The sequence below is a fragment of the Panthera pardus genome, unplaced genomic scaffold (assembly GCF_024362965.1).
Source record: "Panthera pardus isolate Hobbes unplaced genomic scaffold, ASM2436296v1 HiC_scaffold_6, whole genome shotgun sequence".
NCBI classification, from domain to species: domain Eukaryota; kingdom Metazoa; phylum Chordata; class Mammalia; order Carnivora; family Felidae; genus Panthera; species Panthera pardus.
Window position 1 is genome coordinate 19,855,887 of NW_026526991.1, and position 14,191 is coordinate 19,870,077.

General features: G+C 40.1%; 1 protein-coding gene and 1 long non-coding RNA gene across 4 annotated transcripts in view; one reads left to right on the plus strand and one right to left on the minus strand.

Moving 5' to 3' along the window:
- The window catches only part of GNPTAB (N-acetylglucosamine-1-phosphate transferase subunits alpha and beta), a 72,573-nt gene extending 66,515 nt beyond the window's left edge, over window positions 1–6,058 (plus strand). For all 3 annotated transcript variants that reach the window (XM_019446590.2, XM_019446589.2, XM_019446591.2), the window contains 2 exons: window positions 2,214–2,304; window positions 4,621–6,058. In XM_019446590.2, the coding sequence (XP_019302135.2) occupies window positions 2,214–2,304; window positions 4,621–4,698 (169 nt within the window). In that variant the 3' untranslated portion in view covers window positions 4,699–6,058. The remainder of the gene's footprint in view (window positions 1–2,213; window positions 2,305–4,620) is intronic.
- The window catches only part of LOC128775044 (uncharacterized), a 30,650-nt gene continuing 17,632 nt past the window's right edge, over window positions 1,174–14,191 (minus strand). The window contains exon 2 of the long non-coding RNA XR_008419634.1: window positions 1,174–3,421. This is a non-coding gene — a long non-coding RNA (uncharacterized LOC128775044). The remainder of the gene's footprint in view (window positions 3,422–14,191) is intronic.

A 14,191-nucleotide genomic window follows, 5' to 3' on the forward strand; every position in this document is an offset into this window, starting at 1 on the left:
GATAACTAATAGTATGGGGTTGGACTGGTGAGGAAGTTGTTTGGAGTGAGGCAGTATGGTCTAGAAACTGGAGGCAGGGATACAAGTACTAAGCATTTTAGTAGTTATGAAACAGTCAGTCAAGGTGTGAAGCAAGGACACACAGTTCAGGAAATAAGGAGAAAGCAGTAGACAGAATTGGGACAGATTGTAGAGAGAAAATTAGCAATATTGGCAACTAGAATACTTTGGTGTCTTGGAGTTGGGAAAGTGAGACAGCATGTCGATTGCTAATATTTATATGTTTTTATTTTTGAAATGAGAAGTTATTACTAAATTGTGGGTCTTGTCTTCTAGGAATGGTTTCTCCTCATTTTATTTTCCTTTAGCTCAAAGGAAAGAGATTTCTGGATGGTTTCCCCAAATCCAGTTTGTGACTTAATTTATCTTCAAGGGCCTAATTGAGTGAGAAAAGAGTGGGCTTAAGAATAGTTTGAGAGGACTTTGATTTCTGTGCTATACAAATGAGATAAATCAGGTGTAGGACCTTTTTTCAGTTCCCTGATCTGGGGGCTTCATTTTCCTCATCCTGCTCCACTTCTGGATCATCTCTCACTGCTGAGCTCCAACACCACCCTACCTTCTAGAAACTTTACTTTTTCTCTTTCCTTTCATGACATCGTGCTCCTGTGTCCCCTATTACCTTTCTCTGGTTTCCTGATAGGCTTTCTTCTTGTTCCTTGGGTACAGCACTTTCTGCACTGTACAGCAGTCTATAGGGTGCACTTGTCTCTCCTGGTAAACTGTGAGCCTACTTCAGGAGCAGAGATGGTGTCTTACTCTTTTTGAGTCCACAGTGCCTCTCTAGCACATGGTAGGTGCTTGGTGGATGTGAGTGACTGAGGAAACCTCTTTTAAGGTTCTCTGGTTGCTGGGACAATTCTTTAGTTGTGTTACAGTCTGTGGTTTCTTGGCTCTTTAAATTACATATTGATTCTGAATGACACTGTAGACATTAACTGACTGCATTGGTTGTGATCCTATTAAGAGACATAGGAAATACAGGAGGAAAAACAGACGTACCATTATCAATACGGGACTTGAAGTAGAGACATCCACTGCCAAACTGTAAATGAGGTTCTGAACTCAGTGCAGAGGCCTAAATTTGGTAGTCATTAATATATCTTACAAGCCTATGTTAAAAGCATATGTTTAATCTTCATAATAAATTATTTCCAAATTACAGATGAGGAAACTGTGCTTTACTGCCTCTATCCCCAATATCCTATTTCCAAGTCCAGTTGCTTCTACTCTCAGATTGTCTCTTCTGTTGCTTCTTTCATTCTCACTGCCCTTCACTAGGTTTTCATACCCAGACTAATGTGACTGCCTGGCTGGTTACCTCTGGTCACCTGACATGCATCCTTCAGATGGCCACCTTTTTCACCCTGATTGTCTCTCTCACACAGACACACACCTGCCATTTCATATGCTTTCCCACTAGAGTATTATGTCCAAACCCCATTGCATGGTTTTCCAGAACACCTGCAGTTTATGCCCACCTGCCTTGCCGTGGCTTAGCTCTCTCCCTGATGCCCCCTAGGCCTGACTTCCTTCATTCTGCAGGACTCAGCTTGCTAATCTGACTCTGCTGATGCTCACAGCCTTACTCAGCTAAATGCTTTCCCTCTCTGCTTCAAGGCTTGAATGAAATGTCACCATCCCTGAGGTGCTTTCTTCATTATGCTGTTTTCCCCAAGACTTTGCTTTTGATAATACATTTTTGGGTCCATCTTGTGTGATGGCTGTTCATCTGCAGGTCAGTGACTCCCCAGGTCGGTAAACACTTTAGAGCATGGACTTCGTCTTGTTCATCCGTCTGTATCCACAGGAAGTATTGACTGAGTGACGATGAAGAAATGGATATGAATGAATAAATAAAAGTAAATGAAAGTGTGCTTTTGTTTAAATTCTAAATGCTAGAAGTAATTTTCTTTTGAAGTCCTCTTTTCTGCCTGGATAACTTTTACAATTCAGATATAATGTTTACCATGACATAATGAAAAATCTGAACTCGTGTTGGAAACGTACATTGTATTAACATTTTCAAATTGCCTCCAGTGATTTTGTGTTTCAAGACTTTTTGGTAAACTAGCATATAACTAATACAGTGAAACTATGCACAGAAACCAAAGACTGTAAGACAAACATATTTGTTTTTTCTCTCTGAATAGGAGAGCATATCGAGACAAATTGAAGTTTTGGACTCATTGTGTACTAGCAACATTGATTATGTTTACTGTATTCTCATTTTTTGCCGAACAGGTAAGTGTTACATATTTTATGTGGGGATCAAACTGTTTTTTAATATGTGAATATTTGATTCTTTTAGTAAGTGACATTAATTCACAACAAGAAAATTTTAATTTCTTTTGGCATATAACTCAGGTGTCGATATGTCAAACATATTTCAAAATATTCAGGCAACAAACATAATAGCTTTTTATTCATTTACCTTCTGGATACACTACGAGTATTCTTTTTTACCTGGAACTCAGTAGATTAACTTGTAGACATCAAGCTAAAACAAAAAATCTCTAAGTATTTCTAACCAAAAAACCACCTAGAATCCTCATCTGATACTGATTTTGTATGGGCTTCCAATTTTTTTTCTTATAACCTTTCTAAAAGGTGACCACCACAGTGTCTTATCTTCAGGTGTCCCAGTGTTCTGTGGACAGTGCCCATTGTGCTTGTGTTTCTCTCAATTACATTTCCTTTGAATTGCTAGGAGTTCTCTCCATGCAGGCATGCACACAACTCCTTTAGGAGTATAAGGGAGGTTTGTGAGGTAAAAAGAAAGGGATCAAAGAATCCTTATTTGGTGTAGGCATGCAATGCTCTAAACAGAAAGGGCTGAAGAAGAAAGGGAACAGTGTCTGGGCTGACCTGACTTACTGGGGCATGCAAACCTCACCTCAGCCTTCATTTGAGGTGACTGTTGAGTGGAGATTTTATAGCTGTCACTTATGGGAAACTTGCACTGAGTTTATATAAACTGAGAAGGAGGAAGAGGCTGAAGTATTGAGAACCTTAGAATAAGCAGTGCATGGGCCTTCTGCTCCAAATGGAAGGAAATGAAATGGAGATTGGGCAGTTGAACAGGATTGCTATTTAATCTTCACCTGCATCCCAGTAAATCTTGTTCTTGATATTTGTTGCCATTATTCCTGGCAGGTAAAAATCTTAGAAAAAAATCTTCAAAAAAAATTGTTCCTGCTTTAGAACAGAGGTCCAATGAGGAACGTAGGAGTCAGCTGTGTGCTGGCCTGTGATGGGGAAGGAGAGGCATCTCGGCTCAAAGGAACAGCTCATGGCAGTGGGAAGGAGCAAGAGGGCCAGTCTTTCATCTGTGTCATTTATACCAGCAGAGAACAGGGAACTAGAAAGGAAGAGGGAGAAAAGGGAAGAATAAATCCTGTCTTGTCTCCTTGCTCTTTACCTACTTGAAGCAAATTCCTTAACCTCTACCACGCTCCCCAACAAACCAGCCAGTGCTGCTGCTTCCTCTGCCCCACAGTCCCAGCTCATCACTCAAACCGTGGTGGCCTATGCTTGGGCAAAGCCCTGCTTCTACCTTGAGATGGAGGGGTAGACAGTATGATCCCAAATTGAAACCATAAAGAACCCATTTGTTTTTCTCACTGACACTTTGTTATGATGGGGGTCAGGTTTTTTCAGATGTATCATGGATAAATTTTTTTTTTAATTTTTTTAAATGTTTATTTCTGAGACAGAGCATGAGTGGGGGAGGGGCAGAGAGCGAGGGAGACACAGAATCCGAAGCAGGCTCTAGGCTCTGAGCTGTCAGCACAGAGCCCGATGCGGGGCTCGAACTCACAAACCTGAGATCATGACCTGAGCCGAAGTTGGTCGCTCAACCAACTGAGCCACCCAGGCACCCCGGATAAATGGTTTCTATAAGTATTTATCCAAGTTCTAAGCCAATAATTTACAAAGTAGCATTTTGTGTTAAAACCCATTTCAAACTCAACCAACTGAGCCACCCAGGCACCCCGGATAAATGGTTTCTATAAGTATTTATCCAAGTTCTAAGCCAATAATTTACAAAGTAGCGTTTTGTGTTAAAACCCATTTCATAAATTAGGTATTACCTATATTTTCAAATGATATTGCTATGTTTAAGGGGAAAGTGATAGGATTTTAATACACGGTTTTAAAAAAAAAATTGACATATTTAGTCATTTTCAGATCAAGAGGCAGTGTTTTAATAAGCTACACAGGTTTCTAGAAAGACTTGACAAACAGGTATCTTGAAAATAAATGTGCTTGGTAATCACTATGTAAAAATTTGTGGTTATAGGTCTTTTAAATAGTGGAGCTGGGCCAAAATAATTTTAATCCTTGTGGGTTTAAGTATTTTGTGGGCACATATCTAGGCATATTGACTCTATAACAAAAGTAGTAGTTGGTTTTATTTTGGGGAGGAATGATGGAGACTTGTTTGCTTTTTTTTTTTTTTTTTTATGTAGAAGACTGGAAATGATTAAGGTCATATGACTATTAGAATTTAACGTGTGTCGACATGGAGAAAATTTATTTTCTGTCTTTATTATCTAGTTAATTGCACTAAAGCGGAAGGTATTTCCGAGAAGGAGGATACAGAAAGAAGCTAGTCTCGATCGAATCAGGGTATAGAAGATCTTCATTTGAAAATCATCTACCTCAGCATTCACTGAGCATTTTAAAACTCGGCATCACAGAGATGTCTTTGTGACATCAGCCAGCTTGGCCTGAAGAAGGAAAAGCATCCAGTACAATACTTGTTTTGTGGTGTGAATATAGCCTACTGACCAGTAATTGTGTAACCAAGACATGGAAAACTTGTGTGTTGAGCAGCTCTGGACTGGTTTTACTTTAAAGCATTTGCTCCTGGACCCATCATTCTTTTACTGAAAAGGCTCACTGACAAGAGACAGCTGCTAAGTTCCCATAGCAACCATTGCCAATTAACTTTCACATGAGAAGCCTTGGCTAGCTTGGGAGCCATTGCTAAGAGAACCCAGTCTTTGCATTCCAAAGCCTTTTGCTGTGGTTTTACATTTTTGGATTTTTTTGTTTTTCCCATTTCCTATTTTTAAAATAAGTAGCTACTAAGTTAACTAGTTACCTTTGCTTCCGAAAATAATGAATTGGGATATCGAAACACATTTTTATAAATGTTATTTAAATAATGCAACAATACCACCTCCTACTGGCAATACCTAAATTATGGATTTTATTAACATTTAAGACTGTAAGTGGTCAACTACTGAAGAGATCAATGACTGACATCTGAAGTACTTTGTGCTTGTTTACTTCAGCCCCTAAGAATGTGATTTCATGTGGAGGCCTAATTACAAAGGGCTAGAGTTAAGTAGCAGAGCTACCTTTCAGATGTAATTATGTTTTGGAAATGTACATATTCAAACAGAAGTGCCTCATTTTAGAAATGAGTAATGCTGATGGTACTGGCACATTACAGTGGTGTCTTTTTTAATACTCAGTATAGTTCTAGTAGCTATCTCTTTCAGCTGGTTTCATATAATGCAGGGGTCAGCAAACTTTCTGTAACAAGCCACATAGTAAATATCTGCAGGCCATATGTATCTCTGTTGCATATTCTTCTTTATTGTTTAGGTGCTTGTTTTTTTTTTTAACCTTTAAAAATGTCAAAACCGTGTTTAGCTTGCAGCTGTACAAAAACAGGCCACCAGCTGAATTTGGCCCACACGCCATTGTTTGCTGACCACTGGGATAGAGAACTAGTATTTTTATGTATGAGTAAGCCCTGATGCTCAGCTCTATTTTATTTATATCATTATATGGTGGATTTCTGGAGACCAGATTCCGTAAGTCCTTTTTGAACTCTAACAGGTATTTTAGATCATGATCTCAACAGTATTCTTTCAAAATGGCACACATATTTTGTAAAAAAAACTTGTAAATACAGTGTTTGTGCTACAAGAGTTATGTATTTCAAAATGTGAAATCTCATAAAAACTTACATTTTGTCTGATGCTTTGATTTTTAAATCTTTGAGGAATGAGTTTATTGTTATCCAGAGTCCATAATCACTTGAGTGCTTGTACAGTGTATCAGTGTCTACTGAACACTACTGATAATAAATGGAAAGTAGTGTAGGAAGGTAGTACTATAACATACTGGAGAATGTCCTTTTATAGGGGGGAAAATAAGTTCTAAATGGGATTTATTATACAGTAAAAATTTAGGATGTATCTGGGTATTCTAAGCATGAATTTATTATAGAAAAATTGTAGAGAAATGAATGGGTGTACTGGAGATTCTGTAGTTAAATGAATAGTCCGTATCTAATTAAGAACATAACAGATAATGTGATAGAAAACAGAATCCTAGAATATTCATAGAACCATTCATCTAAATGGTTCTGTAGAATTATCAGAGTGGAAGAACCTCAGAAGCTGATGAGTTTCAAAAATTTTAAAGCCCCAGAACCATTAATTCAAATGAAATCCTACCGAAGACTAGTGTGTAATATAGAAGGAAAGCTCCTCATCCTGCTTGACCCCAAGCTGATGCCTCCAAACTCTCAGCCTTGATAGGAAAAATTTTCAAAATGACTCCCTGGACTACCCGTTGCATTTTATCATCAAGGACACCAGAGTTAGGAAGATTATGTGATTTGTCTAAGATCTCACAGTCAGAAGTATATGTAGTCAGACTTCTGGGATTTGATGGACATTGTTTGCTACAATTCAGCTTTCTCCTAAAATGTGGGAGGCAGTACCTGGTGTTTACCTCAGAGACTTATGGTGATGATTAAAATAAATGGCAGATGTAGTATACCCAGTACAGTGCCTGGGAAATGACTCCTGCCTGGTAATGTCGGTGGTGATGATGGCAGGGTGAAAGTGTGTGTGTAAAGGACTGCTATCTAGACCAGGGGTGAGGTTTTTCATCCCATTTCATTGGGATGAAATGATTACATTGCCCTTAGCTAAGAAAGTTATACATATTCTCATTAAAAAAAAATTAATTTTTTTGCCTACGCTGTTTCTCTGAAACTATTTTATTTTTTGAGAGAGCAAGAGTGCACAAGCAAGAGAGGGGGAAAAGGAGAGGGAGAGAATTTTAAGCAGACTCCATGCCCAGCAGCCCCTGATGGAGCCTGATGTGGGGCTCAAAATCATGACCTGAGGTAAAATCAAGAGTCGGATGCTTAACACACGGAGCCACCCAAGTGCCTCCGAAAGTGTTAATTTTTAAAATTATATCTACATATACCAAAAAGCATACAAAGTATGATGAGTAACAGCTCAAGGATTTAAAAGGGAAGTATAATCATAACTCAGGCCAAGATATTTAAGGAAGAAACAGCATTGATCCCACAAAAATCTAGATGGTAGAAAACAAAGGAAACACCATCTAACCTCATCCGTTGAGGTGAACACAAAGCCTGGCTCAGTTACCATAAGAGAGGAAAACCACACACCATCTTATCTCATAAGAATCCCATATGAGGGGTGCCTGGGTGGTTTAGTGGGTTAAGCATCTGACTTCCGCTCAGGTCATGATCTTGCAGTTTGTGAGTTCAAGCCCCACGTCGGGCTGTGTGCTGACAGCTCAGAACCTGAACCCTGCTTCAGATTCTGTGTCTCCTTTCTCTGCCCCTCCCCCACTTGTGCTATGTCTCTCAAGAATAAATTAATGTAAAAAAAAAATCCCATATGAAAACTAAGCCAGATTCAGTTATCCTTCAAAGGGGAACAACTCTTTTTATTGATCAAACTGAGTCCACTCAGGGAATTCAAGGTTGACCCAACACTTGAAAATCGGCACAGGTTTTGGGAACGCAAACTGGTGCAGCCAGTCCGGAAAACAGTATGGAAGTTCCTCAAAATAGTAAAAATAGAACTACCCTACAACCCAGCCACTGCACTACTAGGTATATTATCCAAGAGACACAGGTATGCTGTTTCAAAGGAGCACATGCACCCCAATGTTTATAGCAGCACTATCAACAATAGCCAAAGTATGGAAAGAGCCCAAATGTCCATCGAAGGATGAATGGATAAAAAAGATGTGGTATATATATATACACACACACACACACACACACACACACACACAGTGGAGAATTACTCGAAATCAAAAAGAACAAAATCTTGCCATTTGCAGCTACATGGATGGAACTAGAAGGTATTATGCCAAGCGAAATTAGAGAAAGACAAATATGTAACTTCACTCATATGAGGACTTTAAGATAAAAAAACAGATGAACATAAGGGAAGGGAAGCAAAAATCATATAAGAACAGGGAGGGGCACAAAACTGAAGAGACTCTTAAATATGGAGAACAAACAGCGGGTTACTTGTGGGTTGCGGGAGGGGGGCTCATCTAAATGGGTAAGGGGCATTGAGGAAACTACACCTGAAATCATTGTTGCACTATATGCTAACTTGGATGTAAGTTAAAAAAAATAAATTTAAAAAAATAAGTAAAAAAAGACAACCGAAAACAAAAAAAGAAAATCAGTACAGTTTACATCAGGACTGACAACTGCATGACCATCTCAATGGACCTTTTTTCAAAAAAGATTATAAAAAATTTAAAAGTAGAGTCTAGCATAGGACTTCCATCTGTTCAACAGTTACCAAGATTTTGCCAATTTTTTTGAGCTATTCTTTGTTTTTCTTTGTTGATATATTTTCAAGTAAATCCCAACTTCATGGAGTACAAAGTCTCAGTAAGGAGAGGTGAAGGAGCTTCTTGTTAGTCTTAGTTGCTCCTTCTTCCACTTGCCCTAATGACAGCTACATCTTTGTAAACACATTGTGTGTGCTAAATGCTTTATGTTCATAATCCCATTTCATCCTCCCCACATCCCTACGTTATCATTGGGACCTAACTAGTTTAAGTGGCTTGCTCAAGGTCTGTAACTATTAAGTGGCAGCATCAGCTTTTGACCCAAGTGTCTCCAAAATTAACTCTTAGCCACTAAGATACAAAAAGGGACAAAAAGAAGGTTCAAAAAGAACAACCCACTTAAGGGATAAACAAGGGTGGAGGAGACAGATACCCTGCCAGGACTGTTGTTCAACACAGCCCAACCCTGCCTTGTATGTCAGCATTTCTCCCCAATAGTGGGGTCGTGGCAGCTCCTGGCTCATATCTCTCATAGAGGCAGGAAGTTTCCTCTCTGGCTCTAGTATGGAAAACATTGATGGAGAGGAGTTACTGTGATTTGTGCCTACTTCTATAGACAGGCAGATGGAGACTTTTACCAAAAGAAAGAGGGGAGGGGTGCTGTGGTGACAAACACTAGCTTCACAGAATAAAGTTTGGGTACATGTGGAAGATCAATTCCCTGGGTTACTTAAGTTGAAGGCAAGCTGTCATACTTTAAAAAAAAATTAGAGGAAGGCTTCTGGGAAGATGGTGGCATAGGAGGATGCTGGGCTCACCGTGTCCTGCGGATCACTTAGATTCCACCCACACCTGCCTAAATAACCCAGAAAATCCCCAGAAGACTAGAAGAATGTATTCTCTGGAGCCAAGCATAGACGAGAGGTCCACGGAAGAGGGTAGGAAGGGCAGAAAGGTGGTGTGCACCACACAGACTGGTGGGAGGGAACCGGGGCGGAGGGGCAGCCCGCTGGCAAAGCCGAGCCCCCGCGTCTGGCTTGCAAAAATGGAGGGGTCGGATGGAGTGTGTTCTGACAGCAAGCGGGACTTAACATCTGGAAGGTTATAAGTTAACAGATCTGCTCGGAGAACGGGAGGGCTGCAGGACAATGGGAGGGAAAGTTGTTAAGCCCCAGACAACAGAGCACAGCTTGGCAGGGAACAAAGGTGCTCACCAGCGCCATCTCCCTCGCCCATCCCCCAGCCAAAATCCCAAAGGGAACCAGTTCCCGTCAGGGAACTTGCTTGCACCGCACAAACACCCAACACTGTGCTTCTGTGGATCCATCCCTCCGGCGGGGGGGCAGGTCTGACTCCCTCCCGGTGCAGCAGGGCCCCTCCTGAAGTGGATCACCTAAGGAGAAGCGAGCTAAGCCTGCCCCTCCTGCCCCCGTGCACCTTGCCTACCCACCCCAGCTAATACGCCAGATCCCCAGCACCACAAGCCTGGCAGTGTGCAAGTAGCCCAGACGGGCCACGCCACCCCACAGTGAATCCCGCCCCTAGGAGAGAGGAAGAGAAGGCACACACCAGTCTGACTGTGGCCCCAGCGGTGGGCTGGGGGCAGACATCAGGTCGGACTGCGGCCCCGCCCACCAACTCCAGTTATACACCACAGCACAGGGGAAGTGCTCTGCAGGTCCTCACCACTCCAGGGACTCTCCAAAATGACCAAACGGAAGAATTCCCCTCAGAAGAATCTCCAGGAAATAACAACAGCTAATGAACTGATCAAAAAGGATTTAAATAATATAACAGAAAGTGAATTTAGAATAATAGTCATAAAATTAATCGCTGGGCTTGAAAACAGTATAGAGGACAGCAGAGAATCTCTTGCTACAGAGATCAAGGGACTAAGGAACAGTCACGAGGAGCTGAAAAGCGCTTTAAACGAAATGCAAAACAAAATGGAAACGACGACAGCTCGGATTGAAGAGGCAGAGGAGAGAATAGGTGAACTAGAAGATAAAGTTACGGAAAAAGAGGAAGCTGAGAGAAAGAGAGATAAAAAAATCCAGGAGTATGAGGGGAAAATTAGAGAACTAAGTGATACACTAAAAAGAAATAACATACGCGTAATTGGTATCCCAGAGGAGGAAGAGAGAGGGAAAGGTGCTGAAGGGGTACTTGAAGAAATTATAGCTGAGAACTTCCCTGAACTGGGGAAGGAAAAAGGCATTGAAATCCAAGAGGCACAGAGAACTCCCTTCAGACGTAACTTGAATCGATCTTCTGCACGACATATCATAGTGAAACTGGCAAAATACAAGGATAAAGAGAAAATTCTGAAAGCAGCAAGGGATAAACGTGCCCTCACATATAAAGGGAGACCTATAAGACTCGTGACTGATCTCTCTTTTGAAACTTGGCAGGCCAGAAAGGATTGGCACGATATCTTCAGTGTGCTAAACAGAAAAAATATGCAGCCGAGAATCCTTTATCCAGCAAGTCTGTCATTTAGAATAGAAGGAGAGATAAAGGTCTTCCCAAACAAACAAAAACTGAAGGAATTTGTCACCACTAAACCAGCCCTACAAGAGATCCTAAGGGGGATCCTGTGAGACAAAGTACCAGAGACATCACTACAAGCATAAAACATACAGACATCACAATGACTCTAAACCCGTATCTTTCTATAACAACACTGAATGTAAATGGACTAAATGCGCCAACCAAAAGACATAGGGTATCAGAATGAATAAAAAAACAAGACCCATCTATTTGCTGTCTACAAGAGACTCATTTTAGATCTGAGGACACCTTTAGATTGAGAGTGAGGGGATGGAGAACTATTTATCATGCTACTGGAAGCCAAAAGAAAGCTGGAGTAGCCAAACTTATATCAGACAAACTAGACTTTAAATTAAAGGCTGTAACAAGAGATGAAGAAGGGCATTATATAATAATTACAGGGTCTATCCATCAGGAAGAGCCAACAATTATAAATGTCTATGCACCGAATACCGGAGCCCCCAAATATATAAAACAATTATAAACATAAGCAACCTTATTGATAAGAATGTGGTAATTGCAGGGGACTTTAACACCCCACTTACAGAAATGGATAGATCATCTAGACACACGGTCAATAAAGAAACAAGGGCCGTGAATGATACATTGGATCAGATGGACTTGACAGATATATTTAGAACTCTGCATCCCAAAGCAACAGAATATACTTTCTTCTCGAGTGCACACGGAATATTCTCCAAGATAGATCATATACTGGGTCACAAAACAGCCCTTCATAAGTTTACAAGAATTGAAATTATACCATGCATACTTTCAGACCACAATGCTATGAAGCTTGAAATCAACCACAGGAAAAAGTCTGGAAAACCTCCAAAAGCATGGAGGTTAAAGAACACCCTACTAACGAATGAGTGGGTCAACCAGGCAATTAGAGAAGAAATTAAAAAATATGTGGAAACAAACGAAAATGAAAATACAACAATCCAAACGCTTTGGGATGCAGCGAAGGCAGTCCTGAGAGGAAAATACCTTGCAATCCAGGCCTATCTCAAGAAACAAGAAAAATCCCAAATACAAAATCTAACAGCACACCTAAAGGAAATAGAAGCAGAACAGCAAAGGCAGCCTAAACCCAGCAGAAGAAGAGAAATAATAAATATCAGAGCAGAAATAATATAGAATCTAAAAAAACTGTAGAGCAGATCAACGAAACCAAGAGTTGGTTTTTTGAAAAAATAAACAAAATTGACAAACCTCTAGCCAGGCTTCTCAAAAAGAAAAGGGAGATGACCCAAATAGATAAAATCATGAATGAAAATGGAATTACTACAACCAATCCCTCAGAGATACAAACAATTATCAGGGAATACTATGAAAAATTATATGCCAACAAATTGGACAACCTGGAAGAAAGGGACAAATTCCTAAACACCCACACTCTTCCAAAACTCAATCAGGAGGAAAGAGAAAGCTTGAAAAGACCCATAACCAGCGAAGAAATTGAATTGGTTATCAAAAATCTCCCAACAAATAAGAGTCCAGGACCAGATGGCTTCCCAGGGGAGTTCTACCAGATGTTTAAAGCAGAGATAATACCTATCCTTCTCAAGCTATTCCAAGAAATAGAAAGGGAAGGAAAACTTCCAGACTCATTCTATGAAGCCAGTATTACTTTGATTCCTAAACCAGACAGAGACCCAGTAAAAAAAGAGAACTACAGGCCAATATCCCTGATGAATATGGATGCAAAAATTCTCAATAAGATACTAGCAAATCGAATTCAACAGCATATAAAAAGAATTATTCACCATGATCAAGTGGGATTCATTCCTGGGATGCAGGGCTGGTTCAACATTCACAAATCAATCAATGTGATACATCACATTAACAAAAAAAAGAGAAGAACCATATGATCCTGTCAATCGATGCAGAAAAGGCCTTTGACAAAACCCAGCACCCTTTCTTAATAAAAACCCTTGAGAAAGTCGGGATAGAAGGAACATACTTAAAGATCATAAAAGCCATTTATGAAAAGCCCACAGCTAACATCACCCTCAATGGGGAAAAACTGAGAGCTTTTTCCCTGAGATCAGGAACACGACAGGGATGCCCACTCTCACCGCTGTTGTTTAACATAGTGTTGGAAGTGCTAGCATCAGCAATCAGACAACAAAAGGAAATCAAAGGCATCAAAATTGGCAAAGATGAAGTCAAGCTTTCACTTTTTGCAGATGACATGATATTACACATGGAAAATCCGACAGACTCCACCAAAAGTCTGCTAGAACTGATACATGAATTCAGCAAAGTTGCAGGATACAAAATCAATGTACAGAAATCAGTTGTATTCTTATACACAAACAATGAAGCAACAGAAAGACAAATAAAGAAACTGATCCCATTCACAACTGCACCAAGAAGCATAAAATACCTAGGAATAAATCTAACCAAAGATGTAAAAGATCTGTATGCTAAAAACTACAGAAAGCTTATGAAGGTAATTGAAGAAGATATAAAGAAGTGGAAAGACATTCCCTGCTCATGGATTGGAAGAATATTGTCAAAATGTCAATACTACCCAAAGCTATCTACACATTCAATGCAATCCCAATCAAAATTGCACCAGCATTCTTCTCGAAACTAGAACAAGCAATCCTAAAATTCATATGGAACCACAAAAGGCCCCGAATAGCCAAAGTAATTTTGAAGAAGAAGACCAAAGCAGGAGGCATCACAATCCCAGACTTTAGCCTCTACTACAAAGCTGTCATCATCAAGACAGCATGGTATTGGCACAAAAACAGACACATAGACCAATGGAATAGAATAGAAACCCCAGAACTAGACCCACAAACGTATGGCCAACTCATCTTTGACAAAGCAGGAAAGAACATCCAATGGAAAAAAGACAGTCTCTTTAATAAATGGTGCTGGCAGAACTGGACAGCAACATGCAGAAGGTTGAAACTAGACCACTTTCTCACACCATTCACAAAAATAAACTCAAAATGGA